The sequence below is a fragment of the Thunnus albacares genome, chromosome 18, assembly GCF_914725855.1.
Source record: "Thunnus albacares chromosome 18, fThuAlb1.1, whole genome shotgun sequence".
Classification (NCBI taxonomy): Eukaryota; Metazoa; Chordata; class Actinopteri; order Scombriformes; family Scombridae; genus Thunnus; species Thunnus albacares.
This window is the reverse complement of record NC_058123.1, coordinates 548264-567500: the sequence shown is the minus strand read 5'-3', so window position 1 is coordinate 567500 and position 19237 is coordinate 548264. Positions and strand designations below refer to the sequence as shown.

Sequence of the window (19237 nt, the reverse complement as noted above, 5' to 3'; positions counted from 1 at the left end):
TTGTGGTGATTAGAACAGGTCTGATTGACATGCTGATAGTGAAACAGAAAGAGACATAGAGACAAGAGACTCCAGGCTGAATCAGAGCTTTTAAACTAACCCATTTCTCATGTAATTATTGGCTGAATTTAGAAAAGTGGCCAATAGTGGGTTTGAGTTTAATGCAGAACAGAGAACGTTCGAATAGTGACTGGTTTTTGTTGGACTGGGGGCAGAGATTTACCTTGCAAGGCAGCTGTATTTGTGAGATCACAGGATCATGCAAGAATCCATCTTGTTAGGCTTCGGACCAGTCAGTGTCCAAGAACTGCTGGTGGCTACAGGCGTGGTTTAGGTGTGACGACTGCGAGAAGTGATAGACGGTGACCGATAGTGATGGATGGATGGTTCATCCAATCCATAGACTGTATAAAAATATGGACGTCGTTACCGTGACGTCACCCGTTGGTTTCTCAAGGGCAGTTCTGAAGCTCAAAGTGAGCCGCCTCGACTGTCGCCATCTTGGCAGGGCGTGACGCTGCCTAACTCCCAGCCAATCAAAAATGCGCAAAGAGGCGGGCCAAGTGGCTGAAACAAGCCACCTAGCGGCTGGTTGTCATGAAAGAGGAAATTAGCTACAGAGACCAAAACCGTTGTTTGTACCAGACTGTAAACATGTTTATTTCTGCTGTAAAGTTGGGCATTTTTGGCTTCATTTTACAGCTGCTTGATCCAATCACCTGCCAAGTAGTTTTTGAAAGTACCTGCCCTTTTCCAAACAGTTTCCAAAGACAACTTCTCAGATGGTTCTGTGTAACCAACCATCTGGTGCGTCAGGTTAGGCAGATATGCCAACTCCTGTTCTTAGTAGGACACAGCCATGGACAGCGGTGAAAGAGAGAACTAACAAGAAACCTGCCCAGCAATCGAGTGTGCAACTGGAGAACAGATTTGCTCCACTGCTGCAGGATCCTGCATCTCCGTCTGATGACCTGGTAAAAATACTGCTGTTGGTTTATAAAAAACTAAATGGTTTAGGGCCAAAATACATTTCTGATCTGCTGCTGCGTTATGAACCATCCAGACTCTCAGGTGGTCTGGATCAGGTCTGCTTTCTGTCCCCAGAGTCAAAACTAAACCTGGAGAAGCAGCGTTCAGTTTTTATGCTCCACATATCTGAACAAACTCCCAGAAAACTGCAGGTCTGCTGCAACTCTCAGTTCTTTAAATCACAGCTGAAGACTTTCAGTCCTACATCTTGTATGCTTTGTTTTATTTTATTTAGTGATTTGTGGTTAGAGATGTAAACACAGTGTTATCTCAGTCTCAGGCCTCCAGCAGTGAAACTAAATATGATTTTTAGTGTAATACAGATATTTACAGGTAGAAAACATTTTTAATAATTTCAAAGACTTATGGCATAAATATATATATTATTAAAATGTAATATAAATGTATGTAAATAAATAGTATTTGAGAGTTTGTTGATTTATCTGAATACCAGACTTCATTGTTCTCCTGAAACCAAACCAACACCCTCTGCTGTGATTATTTTTATCAATCGCACTTCCTGTTTATACAGTTCTTTCCTGTTCTACCAGAGCAGGAAGCAGCGGAAGCAGAAGCACAGGACTCAACATTAACTTTCTGAGGTGCTTGTTCAGGCACAAAAGTCACTTATCCGGTAAAAATGACACAGTGCAGAAGCTAAAGATGCTCTAATTTCTGTTTCTCTGGGCTTTTAATGCTGTTCAACATCTGTGATGTGAAAACATCAGATTTCCACACAGTTAAAGAAGTTTTAGTTCAGTAGATATTAGTTCAGTTATAAAAGCTGCTCAGCTGCTGACAGCACTGTGCACACTGGAGGGTAGAGGAGGTTCTACCAGCGTCTGCTTCAAAAGTAGTTTAACCGACTTTATTTTATTATCATATTATATTGTTGTTGGTCATTTAATTAGTTATTGCAGAGTGAGGGTGTCTGGCACAACTTCACCTACTTCCAAGGTGCATGGAGAAGGGAAAGAAGTCTAGAGAGATGAGAACTCCGGCAACACTTGTAGTGTGAAGAACAACTTTATTAGTTGACCGACGTGTTTCGGCTTGTGGCCTTCATCAGGGTCATCATAAAACACATTATAAGCAACATTTAAATGAAGTAAGTTGGGTATGAAAAAAGGTTAAAAGTTAAAATGTGATTAAGAGGTAGTAATGTTAGTTTTCTTTGGAAAAAGAGAGAAGCATTTTGGATTTTCTACTTCCAAAGTTTATCTACAGGGGGCATGAATGACGATTTTGCAATTAATTTCATTTCTGTAGTATTTTTTTCCCCCTTTTTTTCATACTCAACTTACTTTATTTAAATGGTGTTTGTAATGTGTTTTATGATGACCCTGATGAAGACCACAAGTCAAAACGCATTGGTCAACTAATAAACTTGTTCCTCATACGACAAGTGTTGCTAGAGTTCTCATCTTTCTAGATTTAATGAGTTATTAAAAATATTTATGTGGTTCTTAAAAAATATTTTGTTTGATTTCAGTTACTATCATAACCATAAACCCAGTATTTGGAGCTAGAACTGGATGTGTCTGCCTGCGATTCTCCATATGGCCTCCCAGGGCCTGCTGGGTCCTTGGTTGCAGGCTCAGCTCATAGAAAACATACATGGAACAAATATAGAGTGACAACAAAATTAACCAATCAAAAGGACTCACGCAGGCCTCACGCAGGGCTCGCGCAGGACTCGCGCAGGGCTGCAGTCTGTATTTATACTGTGTACTGTGTACAAGAACCTTTTCTACTGGCAGAATGCATTCATATTATTTATTAATTATTTGCCTCTGTATTTATTGATATTCTGATTGTGAATTCCTTATTTAATAACCCAGAATATGATCAAGGTGTCCTTTGAACGCTGGAGAATATTTATTAGGCTAAATGTTTCAGGGAAAATGTAAATGATAAATCAATAAATTACATTAAATAGAAATGTGTTTCTTGCTGACGGACTCTCCATTATTTTAATTTGATCCATAATAACAGTTAATGGAGGAAATAACAGATCATGAAAAGAAAAATCTTTCTAATAAACAAATAAAGTTGTTTATGGTTCTTTTATTGATCAGACTGACAATTAACAATGTTTAACTAGACGGTGAATCAGAAAACAAATGAAATATACAACTTGGGAGTGATACACTTGAGTTTAATCTGTAAACATTCTCTCCAATCAGTGACGTATCGGATCAGTCCGATCAGCTGCAGCATATAATCAATAACTGATATCCAGTAAGGGGGCATGTAGGCTGATAAAAGACTTCTGTGAAGGCTGCTCTCATGTCTCCTCGCTCCTCAGAGCAGAACTTGACCTGATTACTGCGGTAAGGGGGGTAAAATAATTTACCCAGGAGTAGCTGCAGTGCGCAACAACAACCACCAGGTGGCACATGTAAGCAGTCCAGATGCACTGTCTGTCTCTCTGACCCCATGTACACCTGGTATTAAAATGTGATCTGCTGGATACAGATCTCATTTTAATACTCTCATGGATGTATCAAGAGAACTGGATACAAGGACAACAAGAACAAAGCAAATCTGACATAGCGGCCAAACCACGTAATTACAATGTCACGTGATGCGCACTGGCCCAAAAAGACTTTTTCCCATAGACTTAGCGTCAAAATGACTCGTTTCACCATCATAATTTCACATTTCGAAAGTGTAGAAAAGTTGCATGATTTAATTGTTTTGGTCCATTCAAGTTAGCCAGAGGACTGAAGTTGAGGTTAACTGTCTCTGGTGAGCATGCTCCTCGGGCGCATGCAGCTCAGACAGGAGAGAAACGCTGTGAAACTGTTTGGGAATTAGTCGCAGGACTCTTATATTTTCTGCCTTCATTTCATAATGGACATTTGTGTTATGATATTTAAACCAACCATCCATCAACACAGTTTAGACATCAATATATGAAACATGGAAATTTGTCCCCCCCAATATTTGCAATTGACTGGACATCAGATTCCCCCAGTAGCTGAAAGAAAGCTAAAATATTAAAGGCCAAACAACAAAACAAACAACAAAGTGGCAAGCTCTTCAAACCTGCCCAGTGGCTACTTAGTCAAGATGCTCAAAACTGAAACTCCAAGCTGCTGAAGCAGTTACTCGGTCAAAAGTGCAACTAAACAAGCAGCAACAACCACAAATGATCTAATAAAAAAGATGACCACTACACTTTCTGACATGTTCAATTCACAAGCATGGTGAAGTCTGAGGCTCTTTTGAGCAACGATGGAATTTATAAAGGCTAGGTTGTGCAACAAATTCTTCAAGATTAAACGCCATCATCAAGAACAAATGTCAAACAAATGCCAACTATAAAAACCGCAAAGCCAGCAAAACATCTATTACAGCCCCCCAAAAAATAGCACAACATGCAAAAGGATCACTGCCCAAACAAAACAGCAGCACAAGATCAGTGGTGTCCAACACAAAACATAGGCACCATGCAAACAAATAGCAAACTACACAAGGTATCAAAGCAACACATAATAGTGTCAAACTACATATCAGTTAACATGTGGACAGAGAAAAAGTTACTATGACACAGTTTGCAATCATGAGTAACTGCAAAACAACAAGATGCACAGCGACAACACTGAGGTGAAAAAAACAAAAAGCCTACAGCAACTTACCTGCACTCTGCATTTAAAGCAAGCCTACAGAAACATGCTAGTGTGGACAAACGTGTGGACGAGCCCCCAAATATGTTACAGTCTGTAAACAAGTAAAGGCTCAACTGCAGACCGAAACATATAAAACAACACCAAGACCTCTGAGTTAACAAGAAAACAACAAGCTTTATTTTGAAAATAATACACTATACAATGTACAAAATACAAAGAAAACAAAAAAAGTGGGTGGAGATCCCAGCCAAAAGGAGCAAAGATGGGCCAGCCAAGCAATGGGCCATTGCACCCAGCTCATCCCCTAAACTACCAAAAGAAAAAACTAAACTACACTGAACCAAACAAAACCCGATAACTGGACTACCAGTGATCTCCAACCCAAACTAAAATAGCAAACTAAAATAAGAAAACCAACACTCTAAAACATGCTGGAAAAAACAATTGGGAGGAAAAAGGGAGAAAAATTGCCCACAAGATGTGCGTCCAGATGTTGGGCATGTGTCTCTCACTCACTGCTCCTCAGGTCCCCCCTTCTTCTCTGATGGTTTATTGATTTCAGGTGCTTATTTGTTCTCAGTCTGAGACCTGTTACAGTTTCACATGTTGATGATCCAAGATTTTATTCATCTTCCACTCATTGCTGATCTAAATTAATTAAGAGTCCTGTCAACTGCATCAATCAGAGTTAATTCTGACTCACTGCCATCGTTAGACCTGTTAATTAACTAGCTGAGCAGAGAAAAACACATACACTCCTTAGTGTGGTGAGAGCGACTCTGCTCTCCTCCTACTAGATCAACATACCTGTCAAGCAGGTAGATGATTAGTTAGACTTTATTGTCCCCTGCACTGTACATCACAGGGAAAATCAACATTACACTTTATACACATCATCACACAACAACAACAGGCCAAAGACTCGTAGTTCAGCGAGTCCTTGTTTACGGCTGCTATGGCTGTTGGTATCAGGCTTTTGTCAAAGCGAGCTGTGCTACACCTCAGGGACCTGTAACCGCGCCCAGAGGGCAGCACAGTGAAGTGGTGATTGAGTGGGTGTGCGATGTCCTGACAATGAAGCTGTGGGTGTGCGAAGACATTTTATCTTGGCAGCAGTGTTGGTTTTGCGTGCGAGTTTGTGACAAAGAGCATGTTGAAGAAACAGGTGGAGCAGTAGAGCAGGATGGCTTGAACAATACTTTGGTCCAACAGTAGGAGATGGAGGGGCGGTAGCATCTGAATATAGCACGTAGCTCACTGGAAATCTCATGATCTGTGCCAGAAAAATACAGGATGGATGGATTTTTACTGATGTGATAAACACACATGATTTCCTTCCCCACAGTTACTCATTAAACTCGCCTCTTACACTTTCATTTTGTGCACCACACAGTCATCCATCCAATAGATCAAATCACAAATACACATATGCAAGTTCCTGCAAGTGATTCTACCATCAGCCAGAGATTCACTATGTCAGTCACTGTTCATCTTAGCCATCAACATTTATATGTAACTACCATAATTCCATAATAATAATAATAATAATAACAATAATAACTCACTAGGAATCATAAACTTACGAATACTAACCTGTGTTTTTATATTATTAGAACTGGAATTGATTGAGGTCAACATACCTGTCAGGCAGGTAGTTTGTCCCCAGGTGGAAATTCACAGAGGCTGAACTGAGCTGCATTATGCACGTTGGTTCACTGTGTTTACCTTCATTAAATCAGCTGAAAACAACACCAGGCTGCTACAGAATAACCACACACACCTCTACACACACCAGACTAGTTAATTATAACTCGATATTCTTCCTTTTTATGAAGGACACGTCTGGTTTGCAGCTCATCAGCCTCTTTTCCAACTTTCTTTTCAGCCAAAGTAGCGTCTCATGTTTTATTCTTGAGACACATTGCAGCACAAACACTGTTGTGTAACAATAATTATTAAACTATGTGACCATTTACAGGTGAGACAGGCTACATTAGAGTTATGGCTGAAATACAGTTGGTCTGATCAGGATTATTACATCATACACAGCTGCATGTCACCACACTTCAAAACTCATTGCAGCGATAGTTGCAGCAGGTGAACTTCATGTTCCAGGAAGGAAGGCTGGTCTGTTGTTCTGGCTCTGTGTATATACACTTATCTCCTGCACACACATTAATCACAATGTGGGAACTAATTATATCTCCTTCGCACGCAGTAGCATTTCAAGCACTCGATGTAGTAAAATGTGGCCTCAAATGTTGTTTGTTTTTTGCCCATGTCCCCTCAGGGACTCCGTATGTTGGTGATGTGCAGGAGGTGGAGAGGGATGCAGGTATAAAGCAGGTGGGCTCAGGTGCAGCAGTGAGCGACTCTCTGGAGCAACAGAAAAGAGGACGAAGCATCACTGCTGACTGAAACTGAGGCTGCAAACAGGTGATATGTTTTTACTTCTTCTCTCCGGTTGGTTTAGCGTGTTTAACCTTCTTCTTTCTCCTCCAGACAGAAGGTTGATATCTGTATTAAAACTGCTTTTACTACTAGTGGACAGAAAAGAGCATCTCAGAAATACATCACATACGACAGAAACAGTTTCAGATGTTACATCAAAATCTAAAGATATGAGCTGTATTACACTTTAAACTGTAACGAGGAAAACTATACTGATAAAATACATTATTGTTCATATAAAATAAAAGATAATTTCACATTTCTAGTAAAAAAATAAAGTTTGACCAAAACTTAATAACAAAACAGACAAACTCTTTAAAAACTGTCTTTAAGGGACGAGTTCACAGTTTTTCAAGTTTCATCAGTCAGTCATCAAATAAACATTAAACATGTTTCTCTTGCTGTAATCATTCCTCCCGTTCATTCTGACCATTAATGTATTTAAAGTTGATCTGAAGCTAATATGAAGCTTCAGCGTCCAAATGAGTCAAATCAAGTAGATATCTTTCAACGTTACAGTCTTTTTAGTGCCAAAGTTCCTCTTTTTGTTACTATACTTCCACCTGCAGCTCAACAGGGAAACACTGTCCGAGGAAACACAAAGAGGGAATTTGATGCTAAAAAGACTGTAAATGTGTCAGATATCCACTTGATATGACTAACTCAGACTGATGAAGCTGAATAGAAGCTTCAGATAAAATGACTGTGTGAACACACTGTGGATTTTATCCTCCATCACTTCCATTGAAAGCACATTTGAAGGATCTTTTAATATCCAGTATGAACAGGAGGAATGATTACAGCGAGGAAAACCTCTTTCACTGTTACTATGGAAACATGGTGACCCGTCCTTTAAGGAACTGTTTTAAATATGTCTTCAGGTTTGTAGAAGATAACTTTGCCAGTTTTCATGTGAATCTATTTTATTCTCCTTTAACTTTGATGGTTTCATTTAAATAAATGAGAGTTTAGTCACAAAGTGGGCAAAGCTCCAGGTTTACTTCACATCATCTGGCTCTATATAATCTGATTAATCAATAATTAGTAATAAATGAGCAGCAGTGAAGTCCAACAGGTGGTCTGACAGGTCCTCCATCCTCCATCTGCTGGTCCTGGTCCTGAAGAAGGACTCTGTCTGAAGACTTTAATAGTTTTAGTTTCTATTGAGCTCATTAGTTGTAAAGTTGTGTTTCATCAAACTGAGGGTCAGCTGGTATTATTCCATCACAGGAGGACTGTCATTATTGTCTTTAATAATCCATTGATTGATCAGTGTATAAAGTGTTGATCATTATTTCCTGAAGCACAAGTGAAAATATTCAGATGACTTGTTTTGTCACAAGCACAATCATTGATCATTCCAGCTGTAGAGTACTACTGTGTATGGTGGGGATCAATAGAGGCCCAACAACAAACTTTAGATAGATACAGATACGTCTGTTTTTTTCATGAAGTGCTGAATGCTGCTTCAGTGTATTGATAAGGACCAAACTGATAAGCAGTATTGATAAAAGTAACAGTATTGATATCAATAATATCCCACCCAAACTTCCAATCACCACTATCAGTGATTAGAGCTCCACCAATGAAGCAGCCAGGCTGATATTTACACTGATCTTATTGTAAACATCAAAGATTGTGGTGCACTAGTGCAAAAAGTGCTGCACCCAGCTGCAAACAAACAATAAGCAACACATGACCAACATGATGTCATTCAAAACCAACCAAACAATGCAGCAGCTCACTCTGACACCAGTTGATTACATTCATATAGAAGTTATAAGATATTACACATTACCACGGTAACGCAAGTGGAACGTAGATCACATTGTAATCAAAGCTTCAGTCTTTTATCTGCAGAGACTTTAAATGTGTTGACTGAATGAAAGGAGGCAGAGCTGATGTGCTGCTGTGTGTTTCAGGGAGTCATGTGGAGGTTGGCGCTGACGGTCAGTCTGCTGTGCTGCAGCTCTGAGGGCTCAGTGAGCTGCAGAGATGAGAACAACGGTGAAGTGGACTGGTGAGACAACACTTGCACGTCTACCAGGCAGCCATGTTGGTTTGTCCTCTAAGAAAACAATAAAACACAGATTAGTTGGTCCAGCAGCAGCAGATGTTTGCTGTCTGTCCTTCAGCATGAAACCACACAAGTTAAAGTAGCACAAACAGTCACAATCAGCCAATCAGAGCAAACTTAGACACAGTTCATTCAGTTCTTAGCCTCGCTAGCAGCGTCTCTATAGATGTCTGTCGCTCCGTCACTTCTCAACAACTATTGGATGGATGATCAGTGATCCTCTGACTGTTCCTCTACTGCCACCATGAGGTTGACATGTTCACAATCACAATCAGCTTTGAAAGGATGTTTAAAGCATCATTAACTGAACTGTCAACAACATTTCACATCAGTCCATCCAACAGTCGTTGAGATATTTGAGTCTAAAGCAAAGTTATGAACCGACAGACTGACCTCACAGTGTGGATGAAACTAGAAGAAACATATCAGTAAAACACTTAAAACAAGCAGTCCTGGTTCATAAATAAGCTCTGATTAATGACCGGCTGCTGCATATGTGGGTTTACAGTAAGCAGGTTACTATAGTGCATGTATTTCTCATCTGCATGTAAATATACTGATAAACAAACAGTTGAATGTTTTATAGGTCAGTTAAAGTTATTAATGTCTGTTTGATCCTGTAACTGCCACAGTTTACTCCTCAGAGTCTCTTTTATGTTCTGATTTCTGTCTTCTCTGACTGTTTCATCAGGTACATCTTATACAAGACACCCAGAATTCAAGATAAAGGGCTGACTGGTTTGGATTATGTTTACATTTATCCAGCTGGACAGAATAATGTAACGTCTCAGCCTAACAAAAAGCTCATCAATGATCCTAACGGCATCCTGGCAAACACCCTGCATCCGCTCTTTACTCCAGTGAGTATTATTTTAGAGACTCAGCCACCCGTTTCTATTTTTTTCCAGTAATTGATTGTGCTCTCTGTACACCATCTGTCAATAACACCTTAATATGCTCCATTAAAATGCAGCAAGTGAGTAAAACCACAGAGCAACACAGACAAATAAATAGCAGCCAGAAATTTTCATCTACTAAAGGAAGGAATCTCTGTTTGTATGTCCTTTGCATAACTCTTGATCCGTTCATAGGATCAACTCCACAATTGGCAGGTGTATGGCTGGGGACCCATGGGAGTGCACTGTCCAATTTGGTGCAATTTGGACACACGATACATTTATTATAACTTTGAATAAACCAGTGATCAATGAGCTGCTCCGCTCTGTGTGGGGCGGAGCCTCAGGGCTCTGCCGACTGACTCCAGCATGTCAGAGATAGCGGAGACGAGACGGGACATGAATCAGAGAAAAGTGCTCTAAAAAGAGAAAACAGAGCTTTTATCAAGAATGGACACTCTGAGCCCATGTCTAGAATCACCATTACAGACAAAGCTCAAATCTTTGGAGCAAACATACCCGCTCAAATCTGACCTGAATGAGAAAAGAACATTTATTTACTATTAGAGTACTTATTATATAAAACATCTGTGTCTGATAGAATGTTAGTTTCTTTCATGTTGTTGTCGTTTATCCTCATTCACACCTCACACAAGCTGGATTAAGTTTTCTTTGCTGAACAGACGTGTTTTGAACGGGCACTGCACTAGTTTTCACAATGACAGAAAGATTATTAAGATGCAGAGTAAAGGTTTCTGGCACAACTTCACCTACTTCCACGGTGCACAGAGAAGGTAAACAAGTCTAAAGAGATGAGAGACGCGTTTCGGCTGGTGGCCTTCATTAGGGTCATCATAAAACACATTACAGACAACATTTAAATAGAGTAAGTTAGGTATGAAAAACAGTAAAAAAAAAAAAGTGAAAAAAAATATAAAAGTCAACCAATCATGTACATCCAGACACATATCAGCCAATGGGGCATCTACAGAGATGGGTTGGATATATGGTCATGTGGTTTCAGGCTGATCGTTGTTAACGATCAGATTAACACCTTGCCTCTTTAAAAAGTTGTTTCTTCTGTTTTCACTCACAGCCACCAAACTTTGGATTCATCAGCTACAACGATCAGCCTCCAGATTATATGAAGAAGAGTGTTTCTTCTTCATACGGTCACAGTAAAGGTAAACAGAGAAAGCTTCTCTCTCACAGGGAACATGTCTTTCTGTTCTCTGCTGATTTACCTTCAATAATCAAACTGACGTCAGATTTGTCCAGCTGGTCCATGATCTTCTGTTTGGGTCAGTTGGGGTTCAGCTCTGTCAGTCTGGTGTAGCTGCTTCAGATGAGCTGCTGTCTGACTGTTCATGTTCACAGGGGTTGTGATGGTGCAGAAGAACCGCAGAGGAGTCTGGCTGTTACACAGCACACCACATTTCCCTTACAAGAGAGATAAAAATCATTTCTGGCCTGAAAGTGGAGCAAGTAACGCTCAGACGTTCATCTGTGTAACGTTCAACTACGACCAGTTTGAACATATCGGTAATCCATCTTCATATTTACTGTGTATTATTCTTAGTGTTTGAATTGAATGATACTATAAATGTGTCTGTCTTAATGTTTTCAGGTAAACACCTGCAGTACATCAGAGCGTACCCATTCGATCATCATATTCCATCAGGCTTTTATAAAGAGCTTCAGGACGCTGCAGAGAAGAAAAACCCCTACAGAACCCTCAAAACCCACAAAAAACCTAAGGTGGAACCTGATAAGTTCCAGCAGCTGGTATCCAGTGGAGGGAAGAAGTTTTACAGCATTGCTAAACAACGGTCCAGTAAGGTAGAGGGTGAGTTTCCTGCATGTTTCTGTTTAAGTTCTTGGGATGTGTATCATCACTACTACCGATTCAGTTCAGAAAACTTATTCATCCCTAAAGGGTCAACATGAGACAAACCAACACAAGATGTTGTTGTTCTTGCAGTTGGAGATCTTTACGTCACTATCTCGGAGAAGGTCAACAGTGATGTGGATGTCCAGAGCTGGGGCCGCCAGCATGAGCGTGATGGTCCCTTCTGCCCTACAAATGGAGAAAAAGTGCAAAATATCGAATCTGTAAAAACTGGTTTGGGTGAATGGGATGCTGGCGATGATCATTCAAAGTGGTGTGTAGCTGTGGATCAGAATAAACCCTGGACCTGTATTGCTGATGTAAACAGAGCAAAGACACAGTATAAGAGGCCGGGGGGAGCGCTGTGCGTTAAAGATGCAGAAATAACAAACATATTCAAGAGCTTTGCAGTGAGTGTGGAAGGTTGTTCAGGTCCACGAAAACATGGACATTGATAGATGCTCAGACTCAGACTGACACTTATACTAATAAATAAATGATTAAATAAAGTTGACTCTGACAGTGGAGCTCACTCTTCATCCTGTTTGGATGAATCATTTTTTAAATGTTGTTAGATTCTGTCAAACATACGGTGGTAAAATGTTAGATGGTCTGATAGACTTCATTAATCAGACGGCAGGATTGGCTGATGTTGTGTTGAATGATGATCTGTAACTCTGTACTGAGTGAAGTTTCTCCATCAGAGGAACCAAAGTGTTTGTGTTGGATGAATTCAATAAAATCTGACAGAAACACCTCGTTGTCATTGTGATCGTCATGTTTGTGTTCAGTCACACAGCTACAGAGCTCTCCCCACTTCACCCACTGAAAAGATTAATTCATCAAGTCCTGAGTTGAACATATGAGCAAACTTTAAATATCTGGTATTTTGGCCTTTTTTGGCTGATTTTTTCTGAGTTTATTTTAAACATATCTGAGATTTTATTCACCAAAAGTTGTTTAGATTTCTCTAAATCCATCTTTCCTTACAGCCAGATTCCTCTCTGTCCTCCATCAGACTGTTTCTGGAAATATTTACATACAATCTGCATTATTAATGAGCTCCTACTCTGATTGGCTGGAGGTGTGGCCCCCACCTTCACCCCCAGCCAATCAGAATGCAACCTAATGAATGCAAAACAATTCCAGCCCTTTAAACTATGAGGTTAATCACTAAAACTGAAACATGAGACACAAACAGCTTCAAGTTAAGTTTGTAGATTCATGTGAAGGAAATTTAATATAACTTGTTGCCATCTCAGTTATAGTTTGTAGTTGAGTACTATAACACACTTGAAGTACTTGAAGTCTTTACAGTTTCAACAGTTTGTTCTTCTTGTAATATCAGTTCAGTCTGCTCAGGTTTCCTTCAGTCCACATCAGTTGTGGCTCCATCTAGTGGTCACTACAGAAAACATCATTATCCAGAGTTGATCTCATATTCTTCAGGATATGTTCATTATGATGATGTGAGCTGTGTTTTCTTTGAGTCTCTGTCAGACTTGCTGCTCAGAATAAAGTCAAACAGACATTTAATGAACAAAGTTCAGCAGAAGCTTCAACAGACTCAGAAAGCAGCTGATGATCCAGTGAAGACACTCTGAGCAAACTGGTTTCATCAAGATCACATTTTATTCATGATTCACAGAAAAATGCATCAAGCAGGATATGATTTAATGTAGAATAACACAATAACTTTCACATCATATTAATCTCATCACAAAAGTTGAAAAAAAAGTTGTCTGAGTCTCCAGTCTACAGTGTGGACTCTCGAGAAAATTACACAGAAACGTCACTCCTGAAACCTGCCGCTTGTTGTAGCTCAGCAGAAGCTTTCTCAGATGGGTGGGTAAGCTAAGATTTTATTCATGATTCACAGAAAAATGCATCAAGCAGGATATGATTTAATGTAGAATAACACAATATACTGCAATCACTCTAATAGAACTTGTTAGAAAATAAAGAAGATGAATGAATACAAGTTTTCCCACATGGCCTGTGTCATCTGAAATATTAAACTAATCATTACAAGCTGTATGATTCAAATACACGTGAAGAAAATCTCATCAAACAGAAACAAATGAGATTTCATGACTCCACTCAAAAACACAAACATCAGAAAGTTGGATTCACATCCAACACAGCAGAATATTTCTACGTTCTGTAACATCGTCTGAACAAACGCATTCAATCATGTGTATCAGTTTCTATATGATGTCAGTAACATGTTACTGTCCCTCCACCAGTTTACTGACACTTATGTCAGCATGAGTCACTTCAGAAAACATCTCAGCCTCGTATTGACTGAAACACACGAGAAAAACATTCAAATCATTCAAGTGAAAGAGGCTAAAGAAACATAATGTGTGTGTGTAGAAGATGATGTGACTGGTGTTTCTCTGTAACAGCAGGGAGGCTGTTGTACTCCATATGAAGCACCAGGGGGCGTCTTCACTCCGTATTAAACCTGAGCTGTTAGCTGTGTTCACTTCCTCTCTACTCTTTATGCTTCATTCTTGACCTCAGAAACAGCAGCTGATGAAAACTGTCTCAACTCAAGGTCCACTTACTCACTTGTTCTTGACTGTATCACATGGTCTTCATCAGCAGGTTGAGTTTGTTCAGTTGTTACAAAGCTGGAGGACTTCTCATCCATGCTGGTTTAAACACTGAGACTGATGTGCTGCTGTGTGATATGGTTGAAAGCTCCAGAAGAGTAAATGGACCTTGAGTTGAGATAGTTAGTGAAGTATTGCAGTACAAGTATGTAGAAACAAGTTTTTGCTTTAAATTATGCAGTTAAAGTTTGTACTTTGTACTAACATGAGGTGAAGACGTACGCTGGCAGACGTTGAACACCACCAGAAATAAACTTTTGTTTTTTTGTTTTGTTTTGTCAAAAATATTCGTCAACAACCTTTTTTCACAATAAAAACACAACTAAAACTAAATAAAAAGTCACCTTTGAAAAAAGAGATCTATACTGAAATGATTTACGTTTTTCATCAACACAATGATCATGTGACAGACAGACGAATGGACAAATAACTTAATAACTGTTTTAATGCAAAGTCATATTAAACGAGCTTCATGCATGTGTGGAATCACATCATCCTTCTAGTTACTGAGACTGTTTCCTCTGCAGCAGCTCAGTTTGACTGTTTTACATTATTATTTAATAGCAGCCCTGTTCACACCAGAGCTTCATTCCACTTCCCTTAAACTGCATCCATGTTTCCCTCACCTGTGTCTGAGTCCCTCCCACTCAAGGAGAGAGGAAACGAGGAAATTATTATTATTTTGTATTTTTATTTTTTTATTGAGCACAAGGAAAATGTACAGAAGAAGATTGGGGATAGCTATACATGATGAAGGATGGAATTAAATCAACAATGGTTGAAGTGACATTACAATACATTCAGGTAATCATAGCACACAAAGAGGTATCATACCGAAAATCAAGAGAAAGGAAATATTTCTTTACAAACAAACAAAAACAAAAGCTGATAAACCTATAGGAGCACAAGAGAGCAACATAAGAGACATTAAAAAAGCAAGGAACGCCATATAGATGTATATAATTTCTGAGCTTTAATGTTCATTTTTTCCATATTTTTCAGTGACTTAAATTAGTAGGTAAAGTTATGCATGAACACAGTGAAAGAGGAAGTGCTGCCATTCCACTTACAAGTATGTATATGATATTTGACAAAAATAATTACAACATATACAGGATCTGAAATGTTTGCATCCAAGTTGTCCAAAATAAATAATGTCATTACAAGTAAACAGAGGTATGTTATCCATTATTAGTATCAACCAGTTATGAATATTGGTCCAAAACTAGTTGGTGTATGAGCATTTAAAAAATAAATGTTTCAGCCTCTAAGATTCAAGGATCCACTTCAACTTTAAATCTTTAGTGAAGAGAATCACTAACAGGATATATTGCTGATGCTATTAAAGTGAGTTTCTTTGACTTTGACTTGAGTTAAAGTCCCTAAAATGTTACTTTTCTGACATCATCAACTTTTATAGAAGGCAAAGACGATGTAATGGAAGAGAACTGTAAACGGCTTTATATCATTGAAGGAAGTAAAGGAACAGGAACTGCTTTACAGATTTCCTTTTCTTGAAACAGTAATTTTGTTCTTTCTGGTAAACTCATCAAAGGATAATAAGAGTCCTGATCTGAATCCAGTAAATCATCTACAAATGTTAAACCTTTGTCATAATATTCAGCTTTAAAAAAAAAAAGAATTTCTATTTATGGTAATAACTCTGTTGTTCCACAATAAAGAATTATGTGGTGAAAAGTTGTTGCTAAATATAATATTTCCATGATGTTGTGCTTGTTTGTGGGAGTCAGACAGTTTTATAGGAAGCTTAGACACCTCAGAATCACATTGAAGAATTAAATCCTTCCAACCTTATTAAATAGTTTGTTAGGGAAATGAACCATATAGACTGAGGTTGGGAAATACTTTCTTTTAACCATTTGACTCTGAAAGCTGCAATTAGAGATTCAAAATCCATAACATATTCCCTGACTAAATGTGACTTGCTTAAATAATGAGTTTTGTTTCTCCATATAAACTTAAAAATTATGGAGTTAGATGACTTTATCACTTTTGGTGAAGAGTAGAAAGAATGGCAAGGGTAGATAAACCTTGATAAACCTTCAGCTTTAGACAAAAGAATTTGTCCCAGTAAAGATAAATCAGGCGTGAGTCAGCGATTTAAAGGCTGTTGAACAGTTTTCAACCTGAGAATAACATTTAAATCTTCTCTGTTATGCTGATTTTTTATCACTAAACCAAAGTGTTTAATCTCTTCTTTAACTGTGATATGTGCTACTAAGATCACTGCTATGAACAGTCAACCTGATGCTTGATGATTGGAGAAAAGACTGAACTCAGTTTTCTTTTATAACCATATTTTTGTTTTTCATTAATAGTGCTGCATCGTCAGCAAATTGGCTAATTATAACTTCTTTCTCCAGTATTTCAATACCATGAATATCTGGGGAGTTTTTAAAGAATAACAATCAATTCTGAAGCTAAAATAAAGAACAGAAAGTTAATCGGCATTCTAACCGGATTCCCTGTTTAACTGGGAACCTGTTTGGAAAGCCGTGGTTAAGAGACTGTTACTGTTGATATCTTTATAAAGCATATGAATTACATTACAAAAGCTTTGTGCTCTAAGGTATCAAAGGCTTTAAAGAAATCTAAGAATAAAATGAAGCTATCATGTTGGATTATTTAATTATAATAAAGAAAATCTAAGATTAATTATGAATATGTTTGATAAATGCAGATTGTGTTTCATCACTTATCACACTTTTCCCTTTCTTAAGTCTGTTAGTGTAAACATGAAGTTGGAGCTTGTAATCTACACACAGAAGGGTCAAAGGTCTCCAGCTGTCTGAGGATAACTTATCTTTGTTTGGTTTAGTTATAAGCGTGATTACATGGTAGGTGATAAAATAAAGTTGTCTGTAGACTCTTTAAAAGCATCATAGATCAGTTCTCTAACTTCAGTCCAGAAGTGTTTGAAGAACTTGATGACTTTCCATCAGGCATCTGTGAAATGTGTCCAGCTCAGCTTCAGAAATTTCAGCTTCTGTTAGATCTTTGAAATTCTGGTCTGTTTTTGGGGTCCAGTCCTTCCTGAGACTCAGGGATAAGTCCGCCTCTTGATTAGAGTGCTTGGAACTATAAAGAGGTTTATAAAATGAAAATATGTGGTCATCAATAGTAACCTGATCTTCACTCAAACAATTATTAACGTATAATTACTTTTTTGGTCTATTTTTTTTCTAAATTGAAAAAATATGTTGAATTCTTTTCACCGACTTCAATCCATGTTGCCCTTGAATGGATGAAAGCACCTTTTGCCTTTTCTATGTAAAGATAAACTAACTTAGATACATAGCTAGTTTAATTTGGATATAATTTCAAACTGTGTTTTTATTTCCTTTTGTGCCTTCATGAATGCCAGTTTTCCTCACATTATATTTGTTCTTTATATTTAAGATAAAAATATTAAAAACTAGCTTGAAACACAGTGATTAAATGGAAAAATGATGCCATCTGGTGTTTTTTTATCTTTAGTAGTCTGATGTAAGTGTCACATAGCAGCTCACACACCACCACAGTACAACAAACTGTGTTTATTGCATTTGTATCACAGCTGGGAGCACAAACAAGCACCATGATGCTTAAAATGTGTCTTTACTCTTCATCCTGGCAGACGTCTCCAGTCCTGAGAGGCCGGTGAGAAAAAAAACTCTGGTGATCGTTTTCTAAGTCTGATCTAAATAGTTTCTCTCCTGTGTTTATAACTTAAGAACAGGTGGAAGAAGAGATTTTACCAGGATCATCTTTCTAAGTTCCTTTTTTTTCTACTGTGAAACAGGCGGGTTTTTTTGTTTGTTTATTTTGTCAGGATCATTTTTCTAAATGTTGTTGTAATACTCATTTCAGCCACAAGAGGCTGAAGTGCAGCACTACCTCATGTTCTCAATAGGACTAAAAGCGTTCATGTTTTCTTCCAGGTGAGTTTTAATTTCTCCATATGCTCTAAACACAAAGTACATTTATTGTGTGTTAGCAAGTTATGTAACATCACTCTCTGTTTGTTTAATATTCATTTGACTAATGGGTCCCTAAATTCATAAGTGAAGGGAGAAGGAGCAGCAGAAGTAGGAACAGCAGAGGAGGGAACAGCAGAAATGGGAAGAGCAGAGGAGGGAACAGCAGAGGAGGGAACAGCAGAAGAGGGAACAGTAGAGGTGGGAACAGCAGAGGAGGGAACAGCAGAGGAGGGAGCAGCAGAGGAGGGAACAGCAGAGGAGGGAACGTAGAGGTGGGAACAGCAGAAGAGGGAACAGTAGAGGTGGGAACAGCAGAAGTGGGAACAGCAGAGAAGGGAGCAGCAGAGGAGGGAACAGTAGAGGTGGGAACAGTACAGGTGGGAACAGTACAGGTGGGAACAGCAGAAGTGGGAACAGCAGAGGAGGGAATAGTAGAGGTGGGAACAGCAGAAGTGGGAAGAGCAGAGGAGGGAACAGCAGAGGAGGGAACAGTAGAGGTGGGAACAGCAGAAGTGGGAAGAGCAGAGGAGGGAACAGCAGAAGTGGGAAGAGCAAAGGAGGGAACAGTAGAGGAGGGAACAGCAGAGGAGGGAACAGTAGAGGAGGGAACAGCAGAGAAGGAAACAGCAGAAGTGGGAACAGCAGAGGAGGGAACGTAGAGGT

General features: G+C 38.9%; 2 protein-coding genes across 2 annotated transcripts in view; one reads left to right on the top strand and one right to left on the bottom strand.

The window, feature by feature from the left end:
* The window catches only part of LOC122968122 (NACHT, LRR and PYD domains-containing protein 12-like), a 311421-nt gene that overhangs the window by 46125 nt on the left and 246059 nt on the right, over positions 1-19237 (bottom strand). The gene's annotated exons all lie outside the window — the stretch shown is intronic.
* LOC122968164 (deoxyribonuclease-2-alpha-like) lies at positions 6924-12731 on the top strand. The gene is made up of 7 exons (XM_044333169.1): positions 6924-7100; positions 9038-9135; positions 9884-10052; positions 11185-11272; positions 11466-11630; positions 11716-11934; positions 12070-12731. The coding sequence occupies exons 2-7, from the start codon at positions 9044-9046 to the stop codon at positions 12429-12431; spliced, it is 1095 nt and encodes a 364-aa protein (XP_044189104.1). The 5' UTR covers positions 6924-7100; positions 9038-9043; the 3' UTR covers positions 12432-12731.